The following is a 26,244-nucleotide window of genomic DNA, read 5'->3' on the forward strand; positions in this document are numbered from 1 at the left end:
GCAGTCCTAGTCTCTGCGTTGTGTCCCTGACGCACGCCGCACCGCCTCGCTAGATGACTTTATGCTTAGTAGTTAATGATAGTGCAAGCTAATGCTAGTACTGTTGAGCTGAGAAAAAGCATATTATGTGCTCTTATCGCAGATATTAGGTATTTTCTAGTGAAATGAACCACGGTTGGTGTTGATCATCAATTGACCTGGGCCAACTGCAAATATGACGTACGTTACTCAAACGCTATCACGTGATTCTCCTGCGCAGTAAGCGTGCAACGGCAGCACTATCTCTACTATAGTTCTTTGACAGCATCAGTCTACTTTTCTCTGCTGATTGCGGTAAAATTATAATCCAATGTCTGCATCAACATCTGCTTCACAAGCCTATGATCGTGAAGCGCAGGTATGACGTATATGTTGTTTGATTTCTTTACAATTTCACTGCTAACCTGATTAAGAATGACCGACGTCTTAATGATCTAGCTTCCAAGCTATCCACTCTTCGCCAGGTTACGACCGACATAAATACTCAGGCCTCAGATGGCTCATTTATCCGATCATCGGTACGCTTTTTACATTAGTAGCAGTATCCTTATATATGCATGTCGACTAAGAATAATACTCGCACAGTCTGAAGCCTTCTCGAATCTTACTTCTTCGATAAAACACTCCTCTCAACGACTCCAAAGATCAACAGGCATCTCATTGCCAATTTACAAGACTGTTTTCTTAATTCTTGCAGTCATCCTAATTATTTACTTTGTATACAGGCTCGTTTAGATCTAATCGTTAGTCTATTTCCGTTAAGATAAAAGCTATCTTTTGTACAATGCTTTTTGTTTCTTTCTTTTCTAGTCTGCGAGGTGCTTGCATACTAGTACGGTTGTTGGCAACTTGCAGTAATTTTCTATCTCCTTTTTGTTTGGTTGTATAAGGCGCAGGGTACCTACTAATTTCTCAATCTACTGTATATTATATAATATAAATATGACTACATTTGCCATTTACTTTGTCAACAGAAAATTGACTTTTCAATATTTATATTGTTTAAAAAAAAGAGGAGCCTCGCTCTATATCAGTATATCAGCAGCTTGCTCAATGCACTACTTTGATCGTCCACCGCCAATATCCTGGCCAAGTCGGTATGTACCTATTGACTTTCCCCATTCGATCTTCGACCTTGTTACCGGCAACTGGCGGCGCAAGCTCTTGAACGCTCCGTCACTCAATCCTCCAAACTCAAGGTTGATCTCCTCTTGATAAGACCTCTCTGCCGCTGCAATCGCCTTGACAATACCCTCAACGTTTCCAAATTCTGCTGATATTTTCTTGGATGTCGTCAACCGAACATTGCCATCTTCATAGTAATGTACATCCAAAGCAATCGTGCCAGTCAACGACTTTGAGCTTTTGTCGACAATGTATGACGAGCGCCAGCGGCCGTTCCAAAAATTGCTCGGGCTATACTTATTGTCGACGATGACAACTGCGATTTCGCCGTTGGCTTGCTCAAAGACACCGTATGATGACGGAACAGGGTAATGTTCAAGCACATAGTGTTTAATATCTCCTGCTAGCCATGACCTACATAGAATCATCGTCAGCATCTCCTGTTCAGCGGAAAGTGGTATATTGGTAAAAATGCGTACACTGACTCGCCTGCCTCCTGGTAAGATTCCACATCACTAACTTTCTGCAGCAAATTATTAGCAGGCGTATCAAGAATATAGCCAACTTAACGGTTTAAGTCATACCAAAGAACGATGATCCAGGCTAAATTTCTTCCCGATCTCAGCATCGTAAAAGACGCTATTTTCGAGTTTATTATACCGACTGATAACCACCTGCACGATTTCAGGCCAATCAGCAAACCTGTACAGTCAAAAAGCAATTATAGGCCTCAAATTCTTACAGTCTTTTCTGAACCCGGAACTTTGACAGTTACTAGTTGATCAATATTATACTTTTCGAAAGTGTCGGTTAATCCATCCAGGACATCCTCATCATCCTCAACGACAGCCTTGATATCTGCATCAACAAGTCAGCACCAGCTATCTGATTAAACAGTAGCAAATAGCAAATAACAACCATCATAAACCTCCTTAATCTAGATATGTGTAATTTGTCAGTATATATATCGCAAACAATTGCAATTGTCATGAATCGGATCACGACATGTAAGCTGATGAGCTAGGTGTCTAAATCACAGCACATACCTCGCCAGGCGGCGCATCGCTCAAAAATACAGATGCAGCATTGATCTTCGCTTGAACAGACATCACTGCTATGTATGAAGACAGGACTGATATTATGAATTCAGCAAGGTGGTATGGAAAGGAATGTAGGTCGATCCGAATTGAAATGACTGTTGCTGGCCGAGAGGCTTAGCTCGACCGGTGCGGCGACCCTGGCTGCTCCGAACTGCGCCCAGTTCGTTGAATGAATAATTTCGAATGCGATTCGATAACAAATATCTTTTGAAATTATTTGACATAGTTGTTCTAACGCGTCATGAATATTAAAACTAAAACCATAGCAAACGCGGTTACTCGCATAGCTTTGGGTGCTATCCTAGCAGCAGGAACGTTGGTGTCTTTCCGCTATGCGTTCTACAGGCAGAATGAAACTGATTTTACTATATTGATTATGCCGGGGCTAGACGGTAAGCAGGTGATTGACGTATCCGCACTCCCGCTCCAACCTCTGTTCAAGAGGGAGGAATGCGGAGAGTCGTTTGTCGGCGACGTGCTGACAACAAGTGCAGGTTCGCTATCGCCCCATTATCTGGTCGCTCTTATTTGTTGTGCTGCAGGTGGCGGGTCCTTTTACTTGATGGTGTCTGGCATCGTCAAGCTATTATATGGTAGTAATACTAACTCACTCTACGATAACTACGATAAAGCATTGAGGGATTTATCTGCTGGAATGTCACTGGCTTGTATAACTACTATTTCGTGGATGGCTGCTACTGCCCCAGTTCCTGATTGTACTTGTTGAACATACTTCCTCAAGGAAGACAAACAGGGAACACGCAATAGTAACGTCAAATGCGTTTATCTGGGGCGGCAAGAGGACTGAAATATGCACAAGCATGCTATATATCACCAACGATACTAGGCGTCAGTCATGCTAAGCAATCAGAGAATCTTAGATGATACCACACCTCAAATAGCGGTAATTATTAACAAGAACAGTTGTCATCAACACAATGATAGCCTGTCTGTTGATAGTCTCAAATTCTGGATGCTTCTCCAATGACTCCAGTTCTAAGTTATCCAGTTCCTGACCCACCCCTTTCTACAAACCATTTGGCATGAAAGCCCTCTTCAAGGCAAAGGCTCATTCAGAGTAGTTCATAGCATGGAGAGCTGGCAACTTCAAGCCAGAGTCTGAGATCACTGCTGGGAGCTCATAACCTCTTTCAAATGCTGGTTGTCAGCGGATGAATCAGGCATAGCAAAGTTGTTAAGAGTTGTAATCCATGTTGATATCTGAAGAAATATGTTCTCGATACTTTTAATATCAAAGCATCCATCCTAAGTGTTTAAGTTGACTAAAGAATCAAAATCTACAATTCTAGAATAGTGAGATATATGATGTAGTTTTAGATTAATACAAAAATAGAGCTTGGAACACAAAATAGCCTCGCATGTAAGTCAAAATTAGACAGGTTTGAATCAGAACATATTTCGCGGAGACTCAACCGAGAGCAGCAATCAAGTTTTTTCCTTCTATTTCCTCTATTACCCTTCTTGTACCGTTCAGCAACCCGCTTACATGACCGCAAGACTGCCGAACTTCTCCGAGTATCCGGGAACATCCCATCTTCCCTTCTTAACCATCTCCTGGACCTTGGTCTCAAGCTCAGGCTTAGCAGCGAGAACATCGTCGACAGTGAGCTCATTGAATGGCCGAGCAGACTCAATGTTATCAAGAGTCTTGATGAGATCCGATAACTCGGCCTCGACCTTAGACTCAGTGGCCTTGGCGTTCTCGAGAGCCTTTGCCTCAAAGGCCTCAATGGTCTTCAACTGTGCGCTGACATCGTAGGTCGTGGGCTTGAACTTCTTGAAAGCAGTCTCAATCTCGTCAACAACGGCAGTATTCTTAAGAACCGAGCGGTAGTAAGCAAAGTCAACAGTGGTAGGCTGAGCAGCAAGCTCGACGACCTTACGGCGCGCGTCTTCATTACGCTTGCGGAAGGACTGCAGCGAGGAGACGGTGGCTCCCTTGAGGCCCAGCGAGGAGGAAACCTTAGCCCAGTCAAGCTTGAGGGCGGCAGAACGCTATATATATATAAATCAGTCTTAGAATTTGCTTCTTGTTGCTTATGTTGCACCCTGATGTGCCTTCAAAGTGCTGTCTCATCGAAACAGGTTTACCGGATCCCTCATTCATTTTAACGGAAATTACCACAGAAACTCCGCTCATCTTTTTAAACAAATCAACTGCTTTTATTCGATTCGTTCTCCTCCATTCTCATCAATCCAATGATCCGTCAAATTCCGCACTTCGTTGAAATCATACGGCACATGGACACACTCCAGCAATCAATTCCTTCAAAAATATCAAAAATCAATAATTGTTACTTACACCAACAGCAGACATTATGTATATGGGATATGGAAGAAGGGAGGGGAGAGGTTGTGGTGATTTAAAGAATGTAGAAAGCAGACGAGAAAAGGCGGCAGTCCCGAGTTTTGCACTGGTCGATTCTGGCCAATCCCGAGCGCTGCCTCTGTGTCCAATAGTGTCATGTATCTAATCACGTGATAGATCTAGCTCAGCCCAAATTACTTGTAAAATAATTTTTATTTCCATATCTGTTTTATTGTAGCGGTGAATAAAAATAGCTCAATCCTCTGGTATTCTGCATTGAGGTAAAAGCCTATACCATAACAAAGCAACTGTGGGCGTATACTCCTCTTTATACTCCGCTTAGGTTCCAACCTCAGTGCGGTGCTGTCTGGATTCGATAAAAAATCTATCCGAAAGCACCACACGCACTAATCACACAAATCAAAATCAAAACTATTATGATACAATAGAATCTCGCCTCCGTTTATCGGCATGCAAAAAATTCCAAATAGTTTGCGCAGGCCCATCACCTACCGTTTTCGCAATCTGCAGTACGCTTAAATTGCACAACTCTCTGATATTCGCAATGTCCAGCATCAGTGCCTGATAATTGCGAGTTGTAACACCCGGTACTGAACGTAGCATATTAACAGCCAACTGGTTAACAATCTGAACCTCTCCTCTATCAGTACCCGCTTCAACTGCCGCCTTCAAATCTGGCTCTTCATGTCCTCGTTTCAATTCTGCAAAAATCTCAGCCGTTTGAAAAGGGCTTGACGACCACACTATTCGCAGATTTGGAAATGCCATCACAAGCATCACGATCTGTGCATGTATTTCTGTAGTATTTTCAAAATCTGATATGGTTTCAAGTTTCTCAGTCGAGGCATTTATCCCACCTCTTACATTACCACCACTGGCCGCCGCTCCTCCTAACGCCTTACCGACCGCGCCGGTCTCATACTCCTCCAAGGAGAAACTTTTGCCTTGATCAAACTCAATGAGTAACACTACATTCTTATAATGTGCACTCATAGACTCCGTTTGCGCAAACAATCGCCCATCTTTGAATGAACTAGCTAAATCCGGTAAAGATTTACGCTCGACGCAGATATCGTTTGCAATAATATAATCTCCAACCGAGAGCATCGCAGGGATCAATTTCATTTGACGCGCATGTAGCAATGACGGAAGTGACGATCGAAATTCTCGCATATCGACGACTACACGAGGTTGGGCCTCGCTGAGTTCCAGTCTTCCACCGCCAGCTATTCTAGTGTTGATGCGGTTTAGAAAAGTCTCCTCTGGAGTTGCGAGTGTGTCGACTTCAGTGGATAGTACCATTGCCATATTCTATGATAAAGCTTTAAGTAAACATCGGGAAATTTCAGAAAAAATAATTAGAGCAGCCTTACCCCGCGTTCACGAATGATTTTCGAAAATGCATCTTTCTCTCGTCTGACGGCACTTAAGTACCTCTGCTCCTCAACGGAATCACCATAATACATAAAGTAAACTTTTAAATTCCGGTCGCGATTGGCTGCACGGTACACTTCTATTCGTCGTATAAAAGCCGGGTCGGGTTCATACATTATAATATACCGAGGCTGAAGTTCCTCAAGTAAAGCGTCGTCAAGATCGCCGTCGTATTTGTGAACTGCAATCGCATCACTGATATCCAGTAATTCATAATAATCTTGGGCAGCTCCAACTCCAATTTCAATAATATCGTCCTCGGATTCATTGTCGCTCTCACTAATATCCTGAGATGCTTGTCCGTCAGTCAGAATTCTTACGTCGTCGGTTTGGGGATCGACTGCAACAGCTGCCAATGGCGTATTTCTCAAGACAGAATTTGCAATCGCCGATCCGCCCCGAGTGCGTCGTCTCTTGTTTGTAGGGGGTCTCCCTCTAAAGTCGTTGATGTTGTTATTGCCGTGATTTGGCCGAGAGGCGTCAGCGGCTTGTCTACGAGCATTCTGCGCCTGTTGCTGTTCCTGCTGTCTCTCTTGCTGCTGGTACCGTTGCAAGTCTGTTATACCCCGTTTCCAATCAAGGTATCTTTTAAATTCTCGCTTTAGCATTTCCCTTGCTGCATCCGAATCGCCCTCCGTGTCAACCGAATCTATATCTTGCGACCATTTTCCCCGTGAAGAAAGGTATCGCGCGATTTGATTTGTTGTGCGATATTCAGAGCACATAATGAGAATCGCGCCGTTACCGCCCAGTCCAGCCTGAGGATTTGCAAATAATTCGGATGTGATTTCATCTAAAATTAGAGCCAATTGATCCCATTTAGGCTGCTCTTCAAGAACCAGCGAAATACCTTTCGGTATCCAGCTCTCTTTATTAGATTCCGTGTCCGCAATTTCGGCTGTCGCATCTTTAGGTCTTCGATTTAATTTGTATACTCTTTGCTTGGCTCGATCAACTACCACGTTGGCGGCGTCAGAGTATAGCCAGTACGTACTATTCGTCTTCGTTTGTCCCATTTCGGTAGCGCTGCTCGACACCACAGAATCCAAATGCTTCCAAAAGGTGACACAGTCATTCGTAATCAGCATATCAAGTAGTTCTCTTAATGTTCGTAAATCATTTAACACAACTTTAGTACGAAAACTTAGTCGATGTCTAATGGGACTCAATTGCGCGCTTATACGATTAAAAAATGAATCTGATATTGCATTTTCAACCGCCCATTCCTCATCCTCAAGATCAAGAACATTGTGTGTAAATTTGCGAAGTTCGCGCATACACAGCTCTATACATTCCAAAATTGAGGTTTGAATTTCACGCATCTTTGGAGTCAGAGCGACTTCGATTTCGACCACGTCTTTACGGCGTCTATGTGTCGACGCTCCAGTCTCTAGACTCTCTGCGACCTGCATATGAAACCTACAAAAAATGTTAATAATAGCTCATAGTATCTCATTGCGGCCGACACACCTTGGCCAGATGGAGGCCTTCTTCACGAACAAAGTCTTCATGATCTTTGTAAGTGGTGAAAAGCCGCGTGTGAATGCTTCCGGAACATCTGAAAATGCGTTGATAAAGCCTTTTTTATTTTTCTCCCGGTAAGCACGAATAATGAACGCCTCCATTGATGTTGGAGAGACCTTCTCCGCATTTAGCACCACCAAACCCGATATTCTGTCGACTGGTATATTATCTGATAAAATATCAACAATCAATATTCTTGAGGTTATAGCAAACACTCCTCCGTTGCTGTACATCAGCTCGCGACTATTAGTAGTAGATTGAGCATCAGTTTTGACAATCGTGAGTCCTGTTCGCAATTTTTGTTTCGCTGCGTCGCGTTGATCAGGCTGATTCAGCTCATTAAGCGTATCTAGTTCCGCAAGTCCAGTACCCAACCATTCCAGATCATGATCTCTAGCGCCAATCACCACAACAAGATTGTTTCCAGCAGCATTAAATGCGTGAATTAAATTAGTGACAATTTGCGGAAGTGCAAGGCCGCGCGCTAAGATCACAAGCGCATCTTCGCCGATGAGTTCATCGATGAGTACCTGCTCATATGCGAGCGGAAGCGAGAGGTGTACTGTATCAGCACCCTCAGTATCTTGAGATCCGTAGTCAGTCATAGCGGAGAATTGATCTGTAACAGCCCTCGGAAATCATTTGTGCTTTGAGTTGATACTAAAGTGCTGTTGACAGCGTTTCACACATATATCTGTCTTAAGACTTGGGAGTTTAAAGTTGCTTCGCGTCCCAGTCTCGGTGTCTGCAGGCACATTAACTTCATAAAGCAGCACCTCCTACTGAACATCCTCAAAAATCTTTGCTGTCTCTTTATTAAATTCGACTTATATGAGCATGGTGAATGTCGCTTAATAAAATTAGTTTAAATACGGATGCATTATTTCACTATACAAAACAACCGAAAGCTACTAAGTATGCACCAGCAAAATTTAAGAAACAACACTCTGCCTTATCGTACGCATAGTTATTTCATTTTTCCTATTTATGCTTATTAATTTCAAATTTACTCCTTGATTGACGCATCTGTAAATGCCTTCGCGACATTATCGACTGCAGCGCCATCGGCAGCAGCAGCAGCCTTTTCAGCCTCCCTTTTCTTCTTCGCCTCCATAGCTTCAAGGTACTTCGATCCTAAAACCTTCTCTTTCTTCTTCTCCTTCTTGATTACCACTGGTGGTGGATAAGCTTGTTTCTCGATTGCCTGAAATTCGGGGTCATTGCTGAATTCAAGTCGGATGGGTTCCAATAGCACGTTAAGTGCATCAGAAATGCCTTGTTTTAAATCTTGGGGAGAGAGCTACTCAAAATGTTAGCAATTATCACATATGTAAGTTCTGTCTACTGTAAGCAAACCTTTTCAGCTGCGTAAGCCTCCTTCAGCTCATCGATCGATCCGTATACAACATTGCCGCCGTACTGCTCTGGTCGTTTAATCTCAAACTTGGCAGGCTTCTCAGTCAAGACTTTAACACCATCCTCTCCAACAGTTGTCGCTATCCGCGATGCGGGAAATAAGACATATTCGGCAAATGACAGCAATCCGTTTCCCTCAACGACACCGGGAGCGCAAAACGCGGAAGCAATCTTCTTCTTGACCGTTTTGGCATCATCTAGCAAGTCAATCTTAGAATTGGGATCAGACGAGCTCATCTTTCCTCCCTGAGTCAGACCAGGGACCATAGGATTCATCAGATGCGCGCGCTTCTTGTAACCAATAGGCGGCAGGAATTCCTCGGCAAGGACAAAAATCTTACGCTGATCGACACCGCCAAATTGAGCGTCAACATCGAGGTGCTCTTCGTCAAGAGCCTGCATAAGAGGGTAAATCAGACCTGACAAGAGCGGTGATTCAACCTGCTTCACAACATCAGCACCAGCGCGCTTAGCGTCGTTTTGTGAAACAATAGACGATAACTTGAAAATGTCCATAGTGTATTTTTCCGAGAGTTGGTAGGATGATCCCACAACAAACTCAAGCTTGTCAATGGGAACTCCAATTGACTTGAGCATAGCTTTGACGATACGTTCATAGTACTTTGCTCTGTAGTTGACCAGCTCCAAGGGAGCTTTCATGTTATCCAAAAATGCGTGCAGATCTGCCAGCAGAACCTTGACATGACAACCAGCCTGAAGGAAGTGAGCTAGTTTTGTCATAGGAACCCAGTATCCGCAGTGAGGACGACCAGTAGGAGCAGTACCCCAGTAGATTTTGAGAGGGCGCTTCTCTACTTCGAGAACATTTTTAATGATAGGAAGGTTGAGGACTTCCTGCAGACCTTGCGTAATCAATCCAATTTTTTGATCAGACTCAGCCATTGCAAGGTTCAATATGTACTATATTGTCTATGCAATTTGTTAGTATAAAGCGTAAAACGGGAGTGCAATTAGTGCATGTTCAGAGATGAGCAATTTCAATAATAAATGTTGAATGATCACCCGCCAAATCATGAAAAAAAATACTAACGTTTTTGAAAATACAGATTAGTTCTTTCAAATACAAGAAAAGAAGAAGTAACTTCGGTTTAATTCTAACCAAAATTATAGTAGTTGCTTTCAAGAGTATCCAATTTTTGAATGCAGATGCTGAAAATGACTTAGTTTGTGGTTGGGGTTTTAATTACTCAGGAGTCGCACTCATTGTAGCGCTTATTGAAATCAGCGAAGAGCTCTTTGCCAGACTTGTCAGATTCATATCTCTTCAATATACCTCACACTCAAAAAGGCTGATTTGTGGAATCATATTCTTACAAGAAAACGATAAAATATGGCATCTGCGGTAACTGCTTCTGCTATGCAGGTTGAAGGAGCAGAATATGATCCCAAGACTGCTGATCGAGCTGAACCGTTCTACGTTAGATACTACTCGGGTCACGCAGGAAAATTCGGACATGAATTTTTAGGTACGTAAAAAAGCCAATTGTTAGTACTTTATGGAGTGACGCTGCTAATAATATTCAGAGTTTGATGTTAGAGTACAGGGTGATGGAAGAAGTGCACTAGTGCGATACGCAAATAACTCGAACTACAGAAACGATTCTTTGATTCGGAAAGAAAGTAAGTGACAGAAATATTATGAGATCTATGATTTTTAGCTCTACTAAATTTTTCTAGTGTCTATAAGTGCTCTTTTGGTTCAGCAGCTAAAAAAAATGATCGTCGATGCCGAAATTCTGAAGTAGGTAAACGTTATACATATCGCTCGTTCAAAGTACATCAACTAAACAGTACATTTCAATAAACAGGGAAGACGACTCTAAATGGCCCGAGAAAAACGCAGATGGCAAACAAGAACTTGAAATTCGTCTCGGCAACGAGCACATTTCATTCGTAACTTCAAAAATAGGCTCTCTTAATGACGTTCAGAAGAGTGATGATCCAGAAGGACTAAGAGTATTTTATTACCTTGTCCAGGATTTGAAGGCTCTTATATTTTCGTTGATTGCTCTACAATTCAAGGTATCTTTTTTCTTTTTCTGTTATTATATATATACAAGTATGAAGAAATGCTAAACTGACGTTATAGATCAAACCGATTCAATAAACTGATTGAAACAATAGGACCGGAGTGATTAGCGATTCTCACGGCTTGTACGATAATTTGCTTGTATATTATCTTTCTAATATAGAAAAGTTGGTATAAACTATGTTTGATCTGAATTTTATCATATTCATATGCTCCTCTATTCTCTGGCAAAAATGCAACATTCAACTCAATAACAATCATTTCCGTGGAATCTGAGAAAGATTCTAATATAGCAAATCATCTATAAAAAAAAAGGCCCAAACTCCCAGTATCATAAAACATATAAAGATAACAAGCAATTACAGTGCGATCTTAGACTTAATATCATAATCGGGTGGTCTCGAAGAAAAGACAACTTTGCCTTTCGAGTCTAAGGCGGCACCGTCTGATGATATTAGTACATTCGAATATTTCTCGCGCGTAGTCTTGATTTCGTCATCTGCAATTCCCAGATCATCATGCGGAATCCAAACAACAGGCGTTTTGGCCCGGAGAGAAGAGTGCTTGAATGCTCGATTAACAAGATATTCACGCTCTTCAGGCGAGATATCTTCCAGATCCTCAGCTACTCCTTCAAGCAACATCGCATCCGCTGAATTTCGCATGATTTCAGCTTCCACAACACTTTCCCCATTTCCACTATAAATATATTTGGTGACAGCATTAACCTTTAAACGATCGGCAGTATTACCAATCTGAGCACCAACGTGGCCAACAATCTGCCCAACCGGAGTGACTTGTCCCAAAGTCGTTATAGGTTTCCTGAAAGCTCGAAACATTTGCGCAATAGGCGACTCAATTACAGGTGCTCCCATATCGGGGTCGTATGTGCCATCTTTCTTTGATGCGACAAAAGCCTTTGCGTCAACACCGGCAATCCGGAGATATTCTTCATCATCTTCTGAGCCCTGTGTTAGAAGTTCCAGCTCCGAGTACCCATCACTATCGACAGGGCTCTTCTTTTTAAGATCAGGCCTACGAGATGATGTAGGAGACAGTTCATCGATGGTCTGATATAAATTTTGTGTCGAATCGAGCAACGGCTCAGTAACTTTCGACGCTGTCTGAGGGCTATTGTCATCTTGGTTATGCTTCTGGAGCCAGGCTCTAAAAGCCAAACGCGCCCGACCTTCCAGAGAAACGGGAAGGTATGTGAGCAATGGGCCGAATGATCTGTTTAGAATAAACTGATATCCAAGTGTGATGAAAAATACAACAATCATGACAATCGCTTGTGGTGTGCAACTTGCAGAATTATTCTCATCACGAACAAGGAAGAAAAGACCAATCAAACACAATTCCATGACGTAAACACCAACGAAAAGGTGATTTATAGCTCTCGGAAAATATAAACCAGAAGAATCAACAGGATTATAAGTGCAGAAAATAAACTGATACCGGTACGCAATATAGAAAAGAGAAAACGCAATGAGACACATAGGCATGATAAGAGGCGATATAATGGTATATACCACACCAATAGCACCCAAATTGGTATAGATAGGGTAAAAAGTACCCCACTGCACTGGAGTAAGATGTGTAATACGATTGAACTTCTGGCGGGCGGTAGAGTCGACCAGAGGTCCGACAATTTTTAACATTATCAGCGGGCCGACGCGCAATAGAGCTCCGGCACTAACAGTCAATCCCTGCAAAATCAGATACGAGAAGAAAAAATTTGACGATTTTGGAAGATTTTGAGCAAGAAGCGCAGGGACCGAAGTCGGATTTGAAGCAAGTTCTTGAATAACGGTGGTTACGGAGCTGGAGATGGTAATAACCAGAAAAACTTGAACAAATAGGAATGCAAAGTATGATGACTGCACAGTTAGCTCCGATGAAACTCCTGTAGAGCTACCGCGAACATGCGCAAATACTAAAAAGCTAATTAGACAGGAAACAATTAATGAGTACTATAGGTAAGCTTACCTCTTAAAATGACTGGCAGAAGAGCCATGAGACCCGCAAGAACGGCAGGTGGAAGAATACCAGCAACGATAGCCTTAATAGAACCCCTCAAGTGATTCAAGAAATCCAAGAATGGCAGGGCAGAAGTCAGGTAGTTCAGTTGCGAAATAACACCAGCAAAAGCTACCGGGAAGGCCCATCCAACGACAAGAGCCGCAGTTGCTAGAAAAATACCAATTGAGCGAGCTTGGGCTTCCCACCACTTGATGCGCATGTTGGACCAGATAATATCGTCGGGACTAATTTCCACAATTCGCGGAGCCATGAACTGCGGAGATTCTGAGGCTAGAGACTGACAAGCCATATGAGCAGCAATCTGGTTGTTAAATTGGATAAAGCACGAATGCATATGACTATACACAGTTTCGTCTTGCTGCATGTCTGCAATTTCCATATTAAGAGTTTCCAACTGCTCACGCGCCCAGTCAATTGTGTCCACTTTGTGCGAAAGACCTGGGATAGGAAGAGCAGGTAGCCAGGAGATATTCGACACTCGATGGCGCGGTCGATCCTTAGGCTTGATATAAGAGGTCCATAATGGCTCTCTAATTCTAGACAATGGTTGAGCAGCGCCAGCGTCAGAGTCGATAGGTGACACAGGAGTCGAGCTAGAGCTAGCCGAGGTATCGGCGCACTGTGATGGCTCTTGCTGAGTATCGATAGTATCGATCCCAGAATTCTGATTGTTATTTTTCGCTTGTCGCTTTCGGTAGGCTTTCAAACATTTCTGAACCAACACTGTCTCTGCAGATTCAAGTTTATCAGCCGCTTTGGAACGTAAGTCAATTTTGTCTTGCAATGGCTGCATGTTGCGATTAATCCAAACATTGCGTACACCACCTGGAAATACGGAAAATACGGTGGTGATGCGCTGAACATTAAGAAGTTGTTCAGGAACAGCTCGAATAAGGACAGTTGTCGCTGACGCGCGCAGTCTGTGGGTAGGCGAAATTAGGTAATCTTGACGCATGCGAACATACGCGGAAAGTTCGTGATGAAAGACAGAGCAAAGGAAAACAACAAAAACAATAGCCAAAACCAAATGTGCCCAATATCTGTGGGTGTCGTTCACTCCAATATTGACCCAAGCAAGCGTGTCAAGTCCAGTAGCCGAACCGGAGGAAGTGTTTGCCTTGTTGATAGGCAAAAGAATCGGCAAAACGACGAGGGAAGCCGTGAAAAAAATGAAGATGAGCATGGCAAGGTAGCGCATAAAAAAATATGCATCTAAACCACACTTTTTGATAAACTCGTTTTCGGGCATGAATAGAGCTGGGAATAGCCAGTCAATGAGACCGCGGCCGACTGGCGGTACACGTTGGCGACGTGGCACCGCGTATGTTTTGGGTTCGTAGACGCGCCGCAGACGCTTTCGCAGTATGATAAAAAGCCATACTTCAGCACCGAAGATAATCAGGGATGCGGTAAGGGAGGATACGAAGGTGGAGAGCGACTGTCCGTATTGGCTCTGGGCCGAACCAGCGTTTGAGTCGAGATCAAAACCAGTGGAGGATGCTGCAGCAGACGACGAAGCAGTGATAGAAGCCGAAGACGTCAATGTAGATGACATTTCTAACTCTGCCGAAGTTATGCTTATGAAGATATCCGACGAAGAGAGGGATGGCAGTGGACTAGAGAGAGAAAAAAGACCCTGTGAAGACATTATTTTGAGTGAAGATCCGACGCCGCGTTTAAGCCACATCCTTGCGCCACTTGATACTACGTCATTGTGCTGAAAATCTACAGAATATCGGGGAAAAAACAGGAATAAAACTATAGGGGCGTATTATTGAGGAGTATGACTGCATAATACGCAAGGCTTGCGGTTTTTAGAAGATAATCAAACTGATGGCGAGAGCGATAAAAGGTATATTGATGTCTACGCGCTCTAATATTTCAAGTAGTATAAAAAGCGGTCTATCTCTTCTATAAGCAAAAAAAAAGATTCTGCAGTAGAATACTTTTGTGTTCTAAAACATTCAAATAAATATATTTGTAAGACAGAGCTCATATATTTAATTAGGCAAAGAATGGCAGACGTACGAATCAACAAAGGCATTTCAAGACCTTGATAAGCTGATAGCAATAAAATTTTGGGCACAAAAAGTTAGCGATTAGTGCGGCTTCGCAGCTTGCTACTCAGAAAACCAACTTGAGCACACAAAATATTCTACTCAAACAAGTCAATTTGACAAAAGATCAGTTGCAACCAACTACAGGGTACAACTTCTGAAACTGTCTAAACAATCTTTGGAAACCATATTTCTCTCACGTTTTTGAACAGCCCACCTCGATCGTAAATATTCACGACCTCCTCTAATCCAGAAACGGTTCTGGTTTTAATCATGCCTGGCGGCGGTAGTCGGTTAAATGTTCCATCATCGTACGCATAGATACAAACCTTTCTACCTCGGTTCTCCATTTGGGGGCGAGCATTTTTAAGAGCTTGCAGACGTGGATGCACTGTTCCTGCGTCTGTTTCCGACCCGCTTCCTGAACCATTATATCCCTCTTCAGCGTCCTCTTCTCTATTCTCATAAATATCTAGCATTCCATTGTTTGCAACCCACTGGACCTCACTCCATTTCTCGCTCTCATTTGTCGTCATGCCCTGATGTATATATAAAATATGCTGAGCTATAAACGCAATCACTAGTGGACTAGTTAATGAAGCAATCATACAAATCGATGTCACAACTGAAGTCCAGCTTCGCGAATGAATCAGCAAGATCCAGTTCCTGTAACTCGCCCAGTAATATTTGGGAGCCGAAGCTGTCCCATCGGGATAATATTGATCCAAATACTCATTGTACAAAACTGTGAATGTGAGGTATGAACCATATGTTAATACGAGTAGATTGCTCAGTAAGAACATCAAGAAAAATCGATAATTATAATATCCAATGCAGTTGTTGACCCATGCGCCTAGCAGAAATCAATTAGCGATATCCAAAGTCGGGTCGATTACATTTGTAATACATACAGTGATGGTCGTTCTTCAATATGCACCCTTTGCATACGCTGCAATGCTTACTCCGAGCCGGCTTTTTGAAATGACACGTTCGACATTCGCTGCCATCAGAATAAAAAATAATATCATCATAGGGAAATAATTCGAGACACTTGTCAACATTTTTCCTCGTCACCACTCCTGGATTGGTGAATGCAACCAAATAGAAATAAAAATAAGGCTGAAGCGCAATTAGGGGGATAAATAGTCTATGTATAGGCCCATGTATACGCGGCCAGGCATCCTTAAAAAACAGAGCCAGCGATATAGTCAAAATGACACCGTAAAATATCTATCGAGACTTATCAGTTATCAATATATTTTGACACATATTCTAGAGTCTACGCACCGCAACAGCCCAGTTTTTGTCGTTAACGAGATAATTAGCCCATTTTGAAGACGCTGAATGAAATCTCCCTCCAGTTATCTTTTTATCAATAGCTACTATCTTTGCTGGAATAGTTCGCCATAGCAATATGTGTGCTTTTCCAACGATCGTGCCCCTACACATTATCAGCATATATAGCAAACAGAGAACAATTAATTCAAGCATACTTAAAAGCAGGCAATCGGCCAAATAAAACGATAAAAACGATAGTGGAGAATACCACAATGAAGATAACAACATAGTGCAAGACTGATAGCTTCATGCCGTGCTGTAGTATATATACCGCGTAATCGAGGTGATAAATTCAGTGATTGATTACCACATTTACAAGCACAATATACGAACCACCAGCGAGCAGCCGAAACACGGCAGATTCCAAGTACAGATTGAAAAAGGCAATAAATCAAAGTAAGTGCCTGAGAAGATTTGGAGGTCACCAAGAGAACCGAATAAACCTTGCCACGACCGAAACTTCCAAGCGAATACGAACCTTATTATATGCGCTCCCTGCTACTCGTTCTAAAAGAACCGCGCCAGTAAACTTGTTTCCTTTAGCAACGCTGTTTCGTTCTATTATATTTACAGCCTTTTGATAGCATCACATATTCAAGATGTCTTCAGGCCGATTTTCAAAAGCAGCTATTAGGGCAGCTACACAACTGACTAACAGCCCAAGATTATACCACTCACTTACGCATCTCCCGCCATCTCCGTATACTGCTACTCAAATTCGCATTTTTAATTCGGCTCTCAATCATGTCCCAGATCACGGGTTTGTGAAAGATTCTTTGGTTTTGGGATGTAGAGACCAGGGATATCTTGATTCTACTCACGCGGTTTTCCATAATGGAGTTTTTGATCTTATTCAATACCATTTATACAATGAGCGAACCAGGCTTGCTAGCCTAAAAGAAGTCATCGACTTAGAAGAAAATAGTCCACATGATAAAGCTAGAAGATACTGCATTGAGAGGCTAAAAGCCAATCAGCCATTCATTGAACGCTGGCCAGAAGTAAGTTTGATTGTTCATCTCCTGCTTGACAACTGTCAGATTTAACAGATCAACTATTTAGGCGTTGGCGGTTATGGGTCTTCCGTCAAACATCTCTTCGTCAGTAAAGGAGCTTGCTGAATTATCTGATGAAATCTGGTATTTGTCAGGCGACAAGTCTTCCGATTTTGATTGGTACACTCGTCGCGCTTCGTTGTCCGCTGTATATTCGACTACCGGTATGGTGGATCTGTTTTATTACTCAGTCCTTATAAGAAGCGAAGCTAACATGCAACACAGAGTTATATATGACACAAGATAATTCTCCTGATTTTAATAACACTTGGCAATTTCTTGACCGACAGTTGGCAAACGTAGCTAATCTGAAAACTACATTAGGCAGTACGTCTACTTGGGTTGCTTTTACTGGAATGGCTTCTTTGAATCTTTTGAAGTCTCAGCTAGCCCGCGGTTAATTTATGAATGTTTCTGTCAAATATCTCTGTAAATATCTACTTCATGCTCAGTTTTCAATTTCAGATAATACACAAAATAAAAACTAATGTACAATCAAGTAGATTATTATTATCCCATACCTCATAAATAATTAATGCATTTTTTTAATCGCCAAGAGCAATTACTTTCTAACGCCTCCGCTTTTTTTAGACCCTCCTTCAAATCCTGGCCTTTTTTTCTTCTTTTTCGCAGGGGATTTTGACTTCTTCTTTGATCCGCCTTTTGCCTTCTGCTCTCTTCGAGCAGCAATGTTCTCTTCCCTCTTTTTTTGCCTCGCTAGAATACCCTTCTGAACGTTTAGCTCCCGCTCTTGCCATTCCTTTGCGGATTTCTTCTTTTGCTTAATCTGCCTCTTTAAGGACTTTTTCAGCATGACCTCGTCATCGCGAACTTTCTCTCCTTCCGCTTGCTTGATCGCGCGCTTCCACTTTTCTTTTTCTTCAATAGTAGTTCGCTTGTCAGTATCCATCCCAGCAATTCTAGCCTTTTTAGACTCAACGTGCTTCAATTGTCCAAGAAGATCTGACGGTCCTTTCTTGCGTTTTTTCGTCTGAATCGCACCATCAGCTGTGATCTCATCACCCGTATCAAGTATAACTTTGGAAAACATGGCACCTGAAGTGACAATATCGTCCTCCTTTGCTGCTTTGTAAACTGAAATGCTTTCGTCTTCTGTTTTGATCTCCTCGGAGGATTCATCTTCTTGAAGATTCGCGCGTTTACGTTTCTGTGCTTCTTTCTCCTTGCGATAAGCTTCTTTAGATTGTCGTGCTTTCAATATCTCGTCTCTGCTAAGTGGAGCTCCGGGCATTCCACTGCCAGGTGCTTTACGCTGTGCACGAAGACCTTTAATCTTTTGAGCTAAGCGTTCACGTAGTTCTGCAATACTTGGACCAGACCTGGGTGGGTGTGAAGACTTTGATCTGCTATCGTCAGCTTCAGCAACTGGATCTGAAGAATTCGAAGCTTCAATGACTGTAGATGATGTTGATTTGAGTTCGCTAGACGTAATCTCCTTAGACGCTGTCTCCTCTTCGTCTTCGTCAATGTCCTCGGAATTAGCGCCGTTACTTAAAACAGTGTTATTCAGTACATTCTCTTCAATATCCTTTGAATCGCCATCGCCTTTAGATGGAGCCCTTGCGTTCTTGCTTATTCCTGTCGCAACAGATACCTTCGATTTGGCACTGCCATTCGCTTTGATTGCTGGATTGTCGTCACCGCTGCCTTCTAGCAGCTTAGCACTCCAAGCCATGAAACCTTTGTTTCTTACAAATGGCGCTCTTATTCAGGATTAGCAAGCGAAATACTTCGTCAGCCAGCTTTCAGTTCTCGATTCGGCGCACCCGTACCGAAGCTATTTTCCAACTCTTTTCAACAGGATTTTCTTTTAGAGTTTTAATATTTTTTTGGGAAGTCCCAACCGTCACAGCAAATGAGGGGTTTGTAGAATGCTCTTGAATCTGAGCGGAAACAAGTTGTTTGACAGCTTAGCTGATGAATACTACTTTATTTATCAGACTTAATTAGAATGACGTGTCTTTAATGAAAAAGCCATTATGACTCTTTGTAGAATAGCTGTTATAAATAACTATACAAAAAAATTCAGACCCAATAATCCAACAAAAATACCGACAAAAATAAGTAAGCAAAAACCACACCTCCTTCTTGCACGCAGTTACATACTTTGCCATCCACCAATATCGATACTTGACTCAATCTTGCGCGCAATCTGCGACGCGAATCCATTTTGCAGCCAGACATTTCTGATTAAATGATCATAGCGCTTTTGCGACAAAAATAGCGGTCGACCACGTCTGACGAAAGAGTTAGAGACAGTTTTACGACTAGATCACGCGTATCGAGACTTACTTCAGATTTAAATCAACCTCCCCATGGATATCCAGATATGGCGCAGGAGCAAACATGCCCTGATTATTTCTCAAATAAAGAATAGAGCACTTCTTAATAAGCAAGAAAACACCAACATACTTCGCACATCTACATCAAACATCATTAGCATACAAATCATAAGAATAGTCACACAAAACGCTTACCTTTTCATATGCTGGTTGCACTCGCCGCCTTCTATCACACTCTGGCAGCAATAGCTCTGACAACAGACAAGTTGACCGCAGAATAAGCAAATAGCAGGTTCTTCGGGGTTCCTGTTGCAAGTACTGCAGCGCAAACGTCCCATTTCCTGGAAAAACGCGTGCAAGCTGACAGGTAGCTTTAGCAATCTCATGATTCCAGGATATTCCAGCTTCATTCGAACAACCTGAAGCGACTGAGGACGACGATTCGTTAACTCCAAGTGTATGCACCATCTGTCAATGACTTCTTTCATTCGCAGATTCTGCTCAAGATCCAGACGGTCCAGAATATTAAAAATTTCCTCAATTGACGGAAGTTTAAGCAAACTCAAAAGTCTAGCTGTCTCGTCTCCATCAATTTCCAGTAATTGATCACTATCGTAGTCCAAAGGCGCCTGAGTGAACGCCAGAACGGCAGACTTGCGTAGGAAGGGAAGAGTAAACCGATTGATCATAGTGTAAATAGCAGTTCCTGGAAACACAACAAAAGGGCTACCGCCATTGTTCTGCTGCTTGTATCCACATTTTTCCAAAATGTAGCACATAAAGTTATTCATGTTTTTCAGTGTTTTCAATGGTACTCTTGTGTCTGAGCCCAGCGATTGAATCTGAGAAGAGTTAAGCCAGTCGTGGTTTCTGTATATCTGATCGCCAAGATGATATATCACTTTCACGACCTGTGCAATATAGCACAAAATTAATACGTTGTGAAAGTCTGCACCCATAGCAGGAATCATACAAACAGATGCCTCAGCCAAAAAGACAAAGATATCTTCCATTAGCAAAGGATAGACTATATCGGGGCAAGAAACCGAATCCTTGTCATACATGCACTCCTGACCAAAAAACAGTTTACCAATCTGTTGATAGAAAAGTTTACTGTGACCGAGTTTTACCTCGTCGAGCAATGTCGTCCCTTCGACAACACTCAAGGAACATAAACCAATCGCTGTGGCTCGCAGAGTTCGCAAAAGAGTGAGTGTTCTTTGCGGAATCTGATCCAAAATGCATGCTCCAACGTCCAGTGCATTTTCTGCGCGATTGGCTCCGCGTAAATCGATCTCGGCTCCAGAGACAGAATATGCATAGCATTTTAAGAGACGCTGGACAGATGACATATCTTGTGCAGAGACATAACCGCTACCAGAGCGCTGAAGGCCTGACAGGACAGCGGAGTTCACAGAATAAATTTTTCTAATGGTTTCCAGCTCTTCGCTTACTCCTCTGCGATCTTCAACTGATAAGAATGCACCGGGAAAGTGAGGACCAGGTGGAAACATCAATTTCCGATAGTAAAACGGAGAAAGTGTGCTAAGTGCATACGTCCGTATATGCTCAATTGAAAATTCACTGAGATTGCTACCATGCTGACGGTCCGAATCGCGGTCAACCTTTAGGGCAGTGATAGTGTGCCATACATCACCAACAAACCATTCTGAAAAATCGGAAGCTTCGTTGATCTCCTTGACAAAGGAGCTTTCCATATTTTTAAAAACGAGTGGCATGAATGCATTATTGAGTGACTTGCATAAGGGACACAAAAATTCGCAGAGATCAGTGTTCTCTGGAGGATTGCGAGTGATGTGTCCACGGTGCCGAGTTCTGATTTCTTCCTTGTATTCTTGCAGGCAAGATAGATGTATTATATGGCCGCAGCTGACGACAACAGGCTCCTTCTTTACAGAATCATTTGGATATCCTTTGCCAATAGAGTTTTCAGATTCAGCCCCGTTGCCTACCGGAGGGAAAGCGGCAACAGGAGCAAGGCTCTTACGGTCAAGTTCAGCCTCGTCAGGATTCAGAGCTTCAATAATTAGCTCTTTAGAGTCAAAAGCCATCTGACGGAAAACGTTTGACTCTGTGAAATATCCAATTGTACCGTAGATCTCGCTCTCGCCCGTCGGCTTCCTGCAAAGGATACATCCCCCTGACGGAAATTTCCAAGAAATACTGGAACTTTCTTCTGTATGATTATCTGTCTCTTCCTCCTCGTCGTCATCATAAGCTCCTTTATTCTTATCCGCAAAACTTTGCTGTTTCTGCTTGAATTCAGCCATAACTCTAGCCTGTCGCTCCTTTGCCATTCGCTTTTTTCTCTCTGCCTCGTTCTCTTCCAGATCATTCTCTTCTTTCATCTCGACATCTCCAGAATTAAATTCTTCTGACATACTATCGACGCCTTGTTGATATGAATCTGGCTCATTTATCTTGATAACTCGAAGAATGCGTTCCGCAACAGCACAATTGGACCCAAATTCAGCGGTAGCCTTTATATAGAAGAGAACATCCAGAATAGCCGGATAACAACCTTCAGGAGGAGCCACAAGTCTAGCCTGCAAATCGCAGGCATTGAAACTGAAAGTTCTTACAGTTCGGTTTGGGTCATACGCGCAAATTTGGTCCTCCAAAACAGCGACATGACAAAGATAAAGGGTAAGAGTAAGTAACGATTCCGGGACTGAAGGCGCGTGTGACAATCTTTTAAATACAATATTGACGAGTGTCACGTATATCATTTGAGCGAATTCTGGAGTTCCAACAATCCATCCCAGGCGAGTGAAAGGTCCGGATCTGATGGGCAGAAGCCTCGGTTCGACAACAATCTGGTCGAGCGGTAACTTGGTTTTCTTCTGAATCGACTTTTTGATTGCTGTCTCTGCATCGTCCCACTGCGTCGCAGTGTAATGGAAAAAGTAAGGGTCAACCTCGTCATAATACTCGGCTTTAAGCTCATATAGACCAACATCATTGAGCCCTTCAGGAGCTTTGTGAACTGTTATTTCTCGTAAAATCTTTTCAAATTGCTCATCTGCAGTCAGATGCTCTGGCATTTTTTTCGCCAGATCAGAAAACGGCATCGGATCACAGCAAAGAGTCTGTACAATTTCCCGTCTAATGAGTGCATAGTTGAGTTCCTTGCCGCGCAACCCGATCAAACGTTTGCGCTCACACAAAAGCACAATCATACCGTGCAAGAACTCTTCGATAACGGCAAGAAGCTTAACTTCGTCGAAAACGTTATGCGTCACGGACCCTTTAAGCCAATTCATGAGACTCCAGCGGTCGATGATAGACAGCATGACACAAGAAGGATTACATGTAGTCATCATTGTCTGAACCCCAAAAATATCGCGCGCGTAGCCATTTTCGCGCATCGTCACATCGCGATAATGAAGCTCGTGCGTCTTGAGTGTGAAACCGTTACGAACCCAAAGACCAGCTCTAATCTGAGCCACAACTACAAGAGTTCGTAAAGAGTAATCAAGCATCAATCGAAGCATTTCTTCAGGCTCATAAACAACGGCACGCCCAGGCATAGGAGGATCCAGCAAAGCAAAACACATGAGAGATTTCAATTTTTCGGGAGACTCAACGTATCCGAATTCGATAAACCACGTCAGGAACGAGTGCAGTGGATGATGCATACTTATAATGTAAAACTCAACCGGAAACCTCACAATAGAGTAGAACTTCGAGCTAAAGTCCTCGCATGATGCTGGCTCGAATTTTGGTTCATCGGCTACTTCATTGCTAGAGAAACGATCACGCATGTATCCTAGAGACCACGCAGTTAAGATTCTGGACAGAGTTCGAATAGATCTTTGTGACGACTCGGCTGATCCTTCACTGCATCCGCTAGCAATCAATCGGGCAAGTTTAGAAAGCGGGGTCAAAATATGGAGAAATGATATCCATTCTGTTGACTCATACTCAACATGCTCGTTAATTTGACGAATAAATGGAGCAGAACCTTCAAGCAGCAACAAAATATCAGCAATCTGCCGGATCTTGTTGTCATCACACGACACCCGCTGCTTGACAAGATTCCGAGAGATTATATGCTCAAAGTCGCCATAGAGATGATGAACTTTGCGATTCTTGAGAGTACTCCTATCAACTGGTATACAAGTGAGAAAGTCAACAGAAGAAGGAGGCCCCACCCTGTTTTTGGTCAACAAGGTGTATATTATTGCAGCAAAAGTTGAAAAGCTGTTTTTAGCGATCTCAGTTGCAATTGTTGGACATGTGAACAGCTGAGTAGCAAGTAATATCATACTATATTCCGGTTCCCTATCCGCGAGAATAAACTGCTCAACCAATTGAGGGTACGCATCTGCGTAGTGCATACCAAGCGTCATCTTGTAATCTAAATTGGAAATCATTGTGGTCATCAAGATATCTCGAATGCGTAATCTAGCTCGCTTCCAAAATCGCAAATCAAAATGTAAAAGATGATCTAGTCTCAAACGCGGAGATTTGTCCACAGGTATATATTTTGACGACATCTTTTGTGATTCCGGTAAATTTAAAGCCTGTTGTTCTGCCAAAGCAACCGTAGGATCATCTGGCAGTTTCTCTGTCCAATAATTCGGAGCCTGACTGCTCGAGACAGTGCCGTCTCTTAACGGAAGATTTCCAGATTCGTCATCATCCGGTACATGAATGTCCACTGCCCCAAATGGACCAACCATCATATGCAGATCATCTTCGTTATCTTCCAGATGATCAGCAATCGGGTACAGAGTTTGTTTTACTTTCGTTGCAGTTGATCCCACTCTCCATGGCTGACAAAGGGCTTCGCAGATCATATCTCGCAAAATGAAATCGTGGCCGACAAGACTAGACGTAGCTATGTCCTTCAAAAACTCAAGCATTGAACCGCACATGTCTTCGCGGAAAGTGTCGCGCATTGATCTAATACTGACTGCAAGGGGAATAGAGTCTATTTTTGACGCAACTGCAATCAAACTTGACAAATCACTTGACGTGCTAACAATCTTTCGACCGATCGCGTCGACTTCAGTGCTGATAAACTTGCCATATTCTAAACCTCTGCGAGTAGCGCGAGCCACGGCATCAATAACCAAATCAAACGAATGTTTTTCGTCATTCCAGATTACCAGTGCAAACTGACCGTTGTGTTTATCAGTTCCGTCGCCACCATATACGGCTGGCTTCAATGCAAACGAATCGCAATCGGCTTTAATCACTGTCGGGTCTTTACAGTCTTGATAGCTTTGTGGCGAACAGGAAAAAACATCAAGAATATAGTCTAATACTCTGTCGACAGTTCCTCGAATGCAATCTAAAAGATCTTCGGGAAGAGGCTGTGTGGGCTTAGTACTGGACTGGAAGTATCGGCAACTGACCTCGCGATTCCAGGCTTCCGGATCTCCGCAATCGCACACACCGCCATCGTCTCGTTGAGAAATCGACACAGTTACCGAGTGGCCGACATGATTTGAAGCATCAAAACATCTCCAACAAAGCACACAAGTTTCATCAACGGCACAGTCCCTAGTGACCTAAATTAGCATGTAGATGTACGAAACAGTAAAGAGTTGGCGCCACGTACTTGCACTTGTATGTCGGCTCTCCCTTCTCAAATTGATGCATGCATGGACGTCCGCTGTGTGAGGCATCAGTACCTCCCGAATTCATTCTCCAGTAATCTGACATTGGTGGCGGGCCATGCGGAAAAAAGAACGAGGTGTATTTGCCATTTGACGACAGCGAGGTGAAGAGGGCACGTAATAAAGCCTTTTCACTGTCAAGCGTATACAAATAGTTGTATCGCGCAGGCATTTCTAGTAGGACCCGACATAACTGCGAATCATCATACATCATATTCCCTGAGACTGACGATGAGAGGGAAGGAGTAGCGACTATAGCGCAACCTAGGAGTCTTGCGATCAGCAAGTGAATCTCTTAATTTGAGAACTATCCAAAATTGCACATACCTGCAGTAATTTCACACTATTATCTTACCCCCAGTGTAGCGCGTGGAATTGAAATGGTCTAGAGAGTAAAAAATTACATTAGTCTATACAAAATTTCTATATTGACTGCCACGCTGCGCACAGCCAAAACGAAAATTTACATACCTCTTTTCCAAACGGACTTAACCAAATCTAGGATTGCAAATATATAGTGATATTTTCGGCAGCTGAATCCGTATAGCAAGGAATCGCTGGTTGAAATATTAGATCAGTAGGTAGAGGAGGCAGATTACGCTATCGTATTAGAAATTAGTTGGGAGCATTTGGTCTTACAAATTCGAGCATCGATCGCAGTTTCAAATTTACCCGGTTCAGGTTCAAGAACAGGATATGTCAGCAAGTATTTCTTCTTCTGTAACGTCTTATGTAATTGGAGAGCGGCTTATAAACCCTGTA

General features: G+C 42.8%; 11 protein-coding genes across 11 annotated transcripts; 3 read left to right on the plus strand and 8 right to left on the minus strand.

Moving 5' to 3' along the window:
• The first annotated feature begins 6 nt into the window (after nt 1-6).
• Nucleotides 7-1,001, plus strand: V2V93DRAFT_363176 (uncharacterized protein). Its single transcript, XM_066908535.1, has 3 exons — nt 7-397; nt 453-557; nt 625-1,001. The coding sequence occupies exons 1-3, from the start codon at nt 350-352 to the stop codon at nt 772-774; spliced, it is 303 nt and encodes a 100-aa protein (XP_066768803.1). The 5' UTR covers nt 7-349; the 3' UTR covers nt 775-1,001.
• On the minus strand, nt 983-2,586 carry V2V93DRAFT_363179 (F-actin-capping protein subunit alpha). The gene is made up of 6 exons (XM_066908536.1): nt 2,211-2,586; nt 2,083-2,101; nt 1,907-2,022; nt 1,749-1,838; nt 1,644-1,687; nt 983-1,578 (listed from the first exon to the last, which is right to left on the minus strand). Exons 1-6 carry the CDS (start codon nt 2,271-2,273, stop codon nt 1,098-1,100), a joined length of 813 nt encoding a protein of 270 aa, XP_066768804.1. The 5' UTR covers nt 2,274-2,586; the 3' UTR covers nt 983-1,097.
• Nucleotides 2,587-3,576: 990 nt separating this feature from the next.
• Nucleotides 3,577-4,741, minus strand: V2V93DRAFT_363183 (uncharacterized protein). The gene is made up of 2 exons (XM_066908537.1): nt 4,588-4,741; nt 3,577-4,280 (listed from the first exon to the last, which is right to left on the minus strand). The coding sequence occupies exons 1-2, from the start codon at nt 4,600-4,602 to the stop codon at nt 3,768-3,770; spliced, it is 528 nt and encodes a 175-aa protein (XP_066768805.1). The 5' UTR covers nt 4,603-4,741; the 3' UTR covers nt 3,577-3,767.
• A 52-nt stretch (nt 4,742-4,793) lies between these two features.
• On the minus strand, nt 4,794-8,325 carry V2V93DRAFT_363184 (uncharacterized protein). Its single transcript, XM_066908538.1, has 3 exons — nt 7,519-8,325; nt 5,988-7,467; nt 4,794-5,925 (listed from the first exon to the last, which is right to left on the minus strand). The coding sequence occupies exons 1-3, from the start codon at nt 8,175-8,177 to the stop codon at nt 5,029-5,031; spliced, it is 3,036 nt and encodes a 1,011-aa protein (XP_066768806.1). The 5' UTR covers nt 8,178-8,325; the 3' UTR covers nt 4,794-5,028.
• A 119-nt stretch (nt 8,326-8,444) lies between these two features.
• On the minus strand, nt 8,445-10,145 carry V2V93DRAFT_363185 (tRNA synthetases class I-domain-containing protein). The gene is made up of 3 exons (XM_066908539.1): nt 10,040-10,145; nt 8,929-9,918; nt 8,445-8,872 (listed from the first exon to the last, which is right to left on the minus strand). The coding sequence occupies exons 2-3, from the start codon at nt 9,889-9,891 to the stop codon at nt 8,579-8,581; spliced, it is 1,257 nt and encodes a 418-aa protein (XP_066768807.1). The 5' UTR covers nt 9,892-9,918; nt 10,040-10,145; the 3' UTR covers nt 8,445-8,578.
• An 88-nt stretch (nt 10,146-10,233) lies between these two features.
• V2V93DRAFT_363190 (Mago nashi protein) lies at nt 10,234-11,304 on the plus strand. The gene is made up of 5 exons (XM_066908540.1): nt 10,234-10,475; nt 10,534-10,629; nt 10,687-10,750; nt 10,818-11,031; nt 11,099-11,304. The coding sequence occupies exons 1-5, from the start codon at nt 10,340-10,342 to the stop codon at nt 11,114-11,116; spliced, it is 528 nt and encodes a 175-aa protein (XP_066768808.1). The 5' UTR covers nt 10,234-10,339; the 3' UTR covers nt 11,117-11,304.
• Nucleotides 11,177-14,691, minus strand: V2V93DRAFT_402900 (uncharacterized protein). The gene is made up of 2 exons (XM_066912612.1): nt 13,028-14,691; nt 11,177-12,974 (listed from the first exon to the last, which is right to left on the minus strand). The coding sequence occupies exons 1-2, from the start codon at nt 14,634-14,636 to the stop codon at nt 11,398-11,400; spliced, it is 3,186 nt and encodes a 1,061-aa protein (XP_066768809.1). The 5' UTR covers nt 14,637-14,691; the 3' UTR covers nt 11,177-11,397.
• A 380-nt stretch (nt 14,692-15,071) lies between these two features.
• Nucleotides 15,072-16,896, minus strand: V2V93DRAFT_330986 (DHHC palmitoyltransferase-domain-containing protein). Its single transcript, XM_066907653.1, has 4 exons — nt 16,632-16,896; nt 16,426-16,579; nt 16,050-16,368; nt 15,072-15,991 (listed from the first exon to the last, which is right to left on the minus strand). Exons 1-4 carry the CDS (start codon nt 16,724-16,726, stop codon nt 15,306-15,308), a joined length of 1,254 nt encoding a protein of 417 aa, XP_066768810.1. The 5' UTR covers nt 16,727-16,896; the 3' UTR covers nt 15,072-15,305.
• Nucleotides 16,897-16,995: 99 nt separating this feature from the next.
• On the plus strand, nt 16,996-18,019 carry V2V93DRAFT_363195 (ubiquinone biosynthesis protein COQ9). Its single transcript, XM_066908541.1, has 3 exons — nt 16,996-17,477; nt 17,539-17,695; nt 17,757-18,019. Exons 1-3 carry the CDS (start codon nt 17,076-17,078, stop codon nt 17,930-17,932), a joined length of 735 nt encoding a protein of 244 aa, XP_066768811.1. The 5' UTR covers nt 16,996-17,075; the 3' UTR covers nt 17,933-18,019.
• Nucleotides 17,943-19,335, minus strand: V2V93DRAFT_363196 (surfeit locus protein 6-domain-containing protein). Its single transcript, XM_066908542.1, has one exon. The coding sequence runs from the start codon at nt 19,225-19,227 to the stop codon at nt 18,094-18,096; it is 1,134 nt and encodes a 377-aa protein (XP_066768812.1). The 5' UTR covers nt 19,228-19,335; the 3' UTR covers nt 17,943-18,093.
• A 127-nt stretch (nt 19,336-19,462) lies between these two features.
• V2V93DRAFT_363198 (uncharacterized protein) lies at nt 19,463-26,083 on the minus strand. The gene is made up of 6 exons (XM_066908543.1): nt 25,954-26,083; nt 25,810-25,867; nt 25,425-25,746; nt 20,030-25,366; nt 19,845-19,973; nt 19,463-19,789 (listed from the first exon to the last, which is right to left on the minus strand). The coding sequence occupies exons 3-6, from the start codon at nt 25,694-25,696 to the stop codon at nt 19,651-19,653; spliced, it is 5,877 nt and encodes a 1,958-aa protein (XP_066768813.1). The 5' UTR covers nt 25,697-25,746; nt 25,810-25,867; nt 25,954-26,083; the 3' UTR covers nt 19,463-19,650.
• Between the last annotated feature and the right edge of the window lie 161 nt (nt 26,084-26,244).

The sequence above is a fragment of the Kockiozyma suomiensis genome (assembly GCF_038497685.1).
Source record: "Kockiozyma suomiensis strain NRRL Y-17356 unplaced genomic scaffold V2V93scaffold_1, whole genome shotgun sequence".
Taxonomy (NCBI): domain Eukaryota; kingdom Fungi; phylum Ascomycota; class Lipomycetes; order Lipomycetales; family Lipomycetaceae; genus Kockiozyma; species Kockiozyma suomiensis.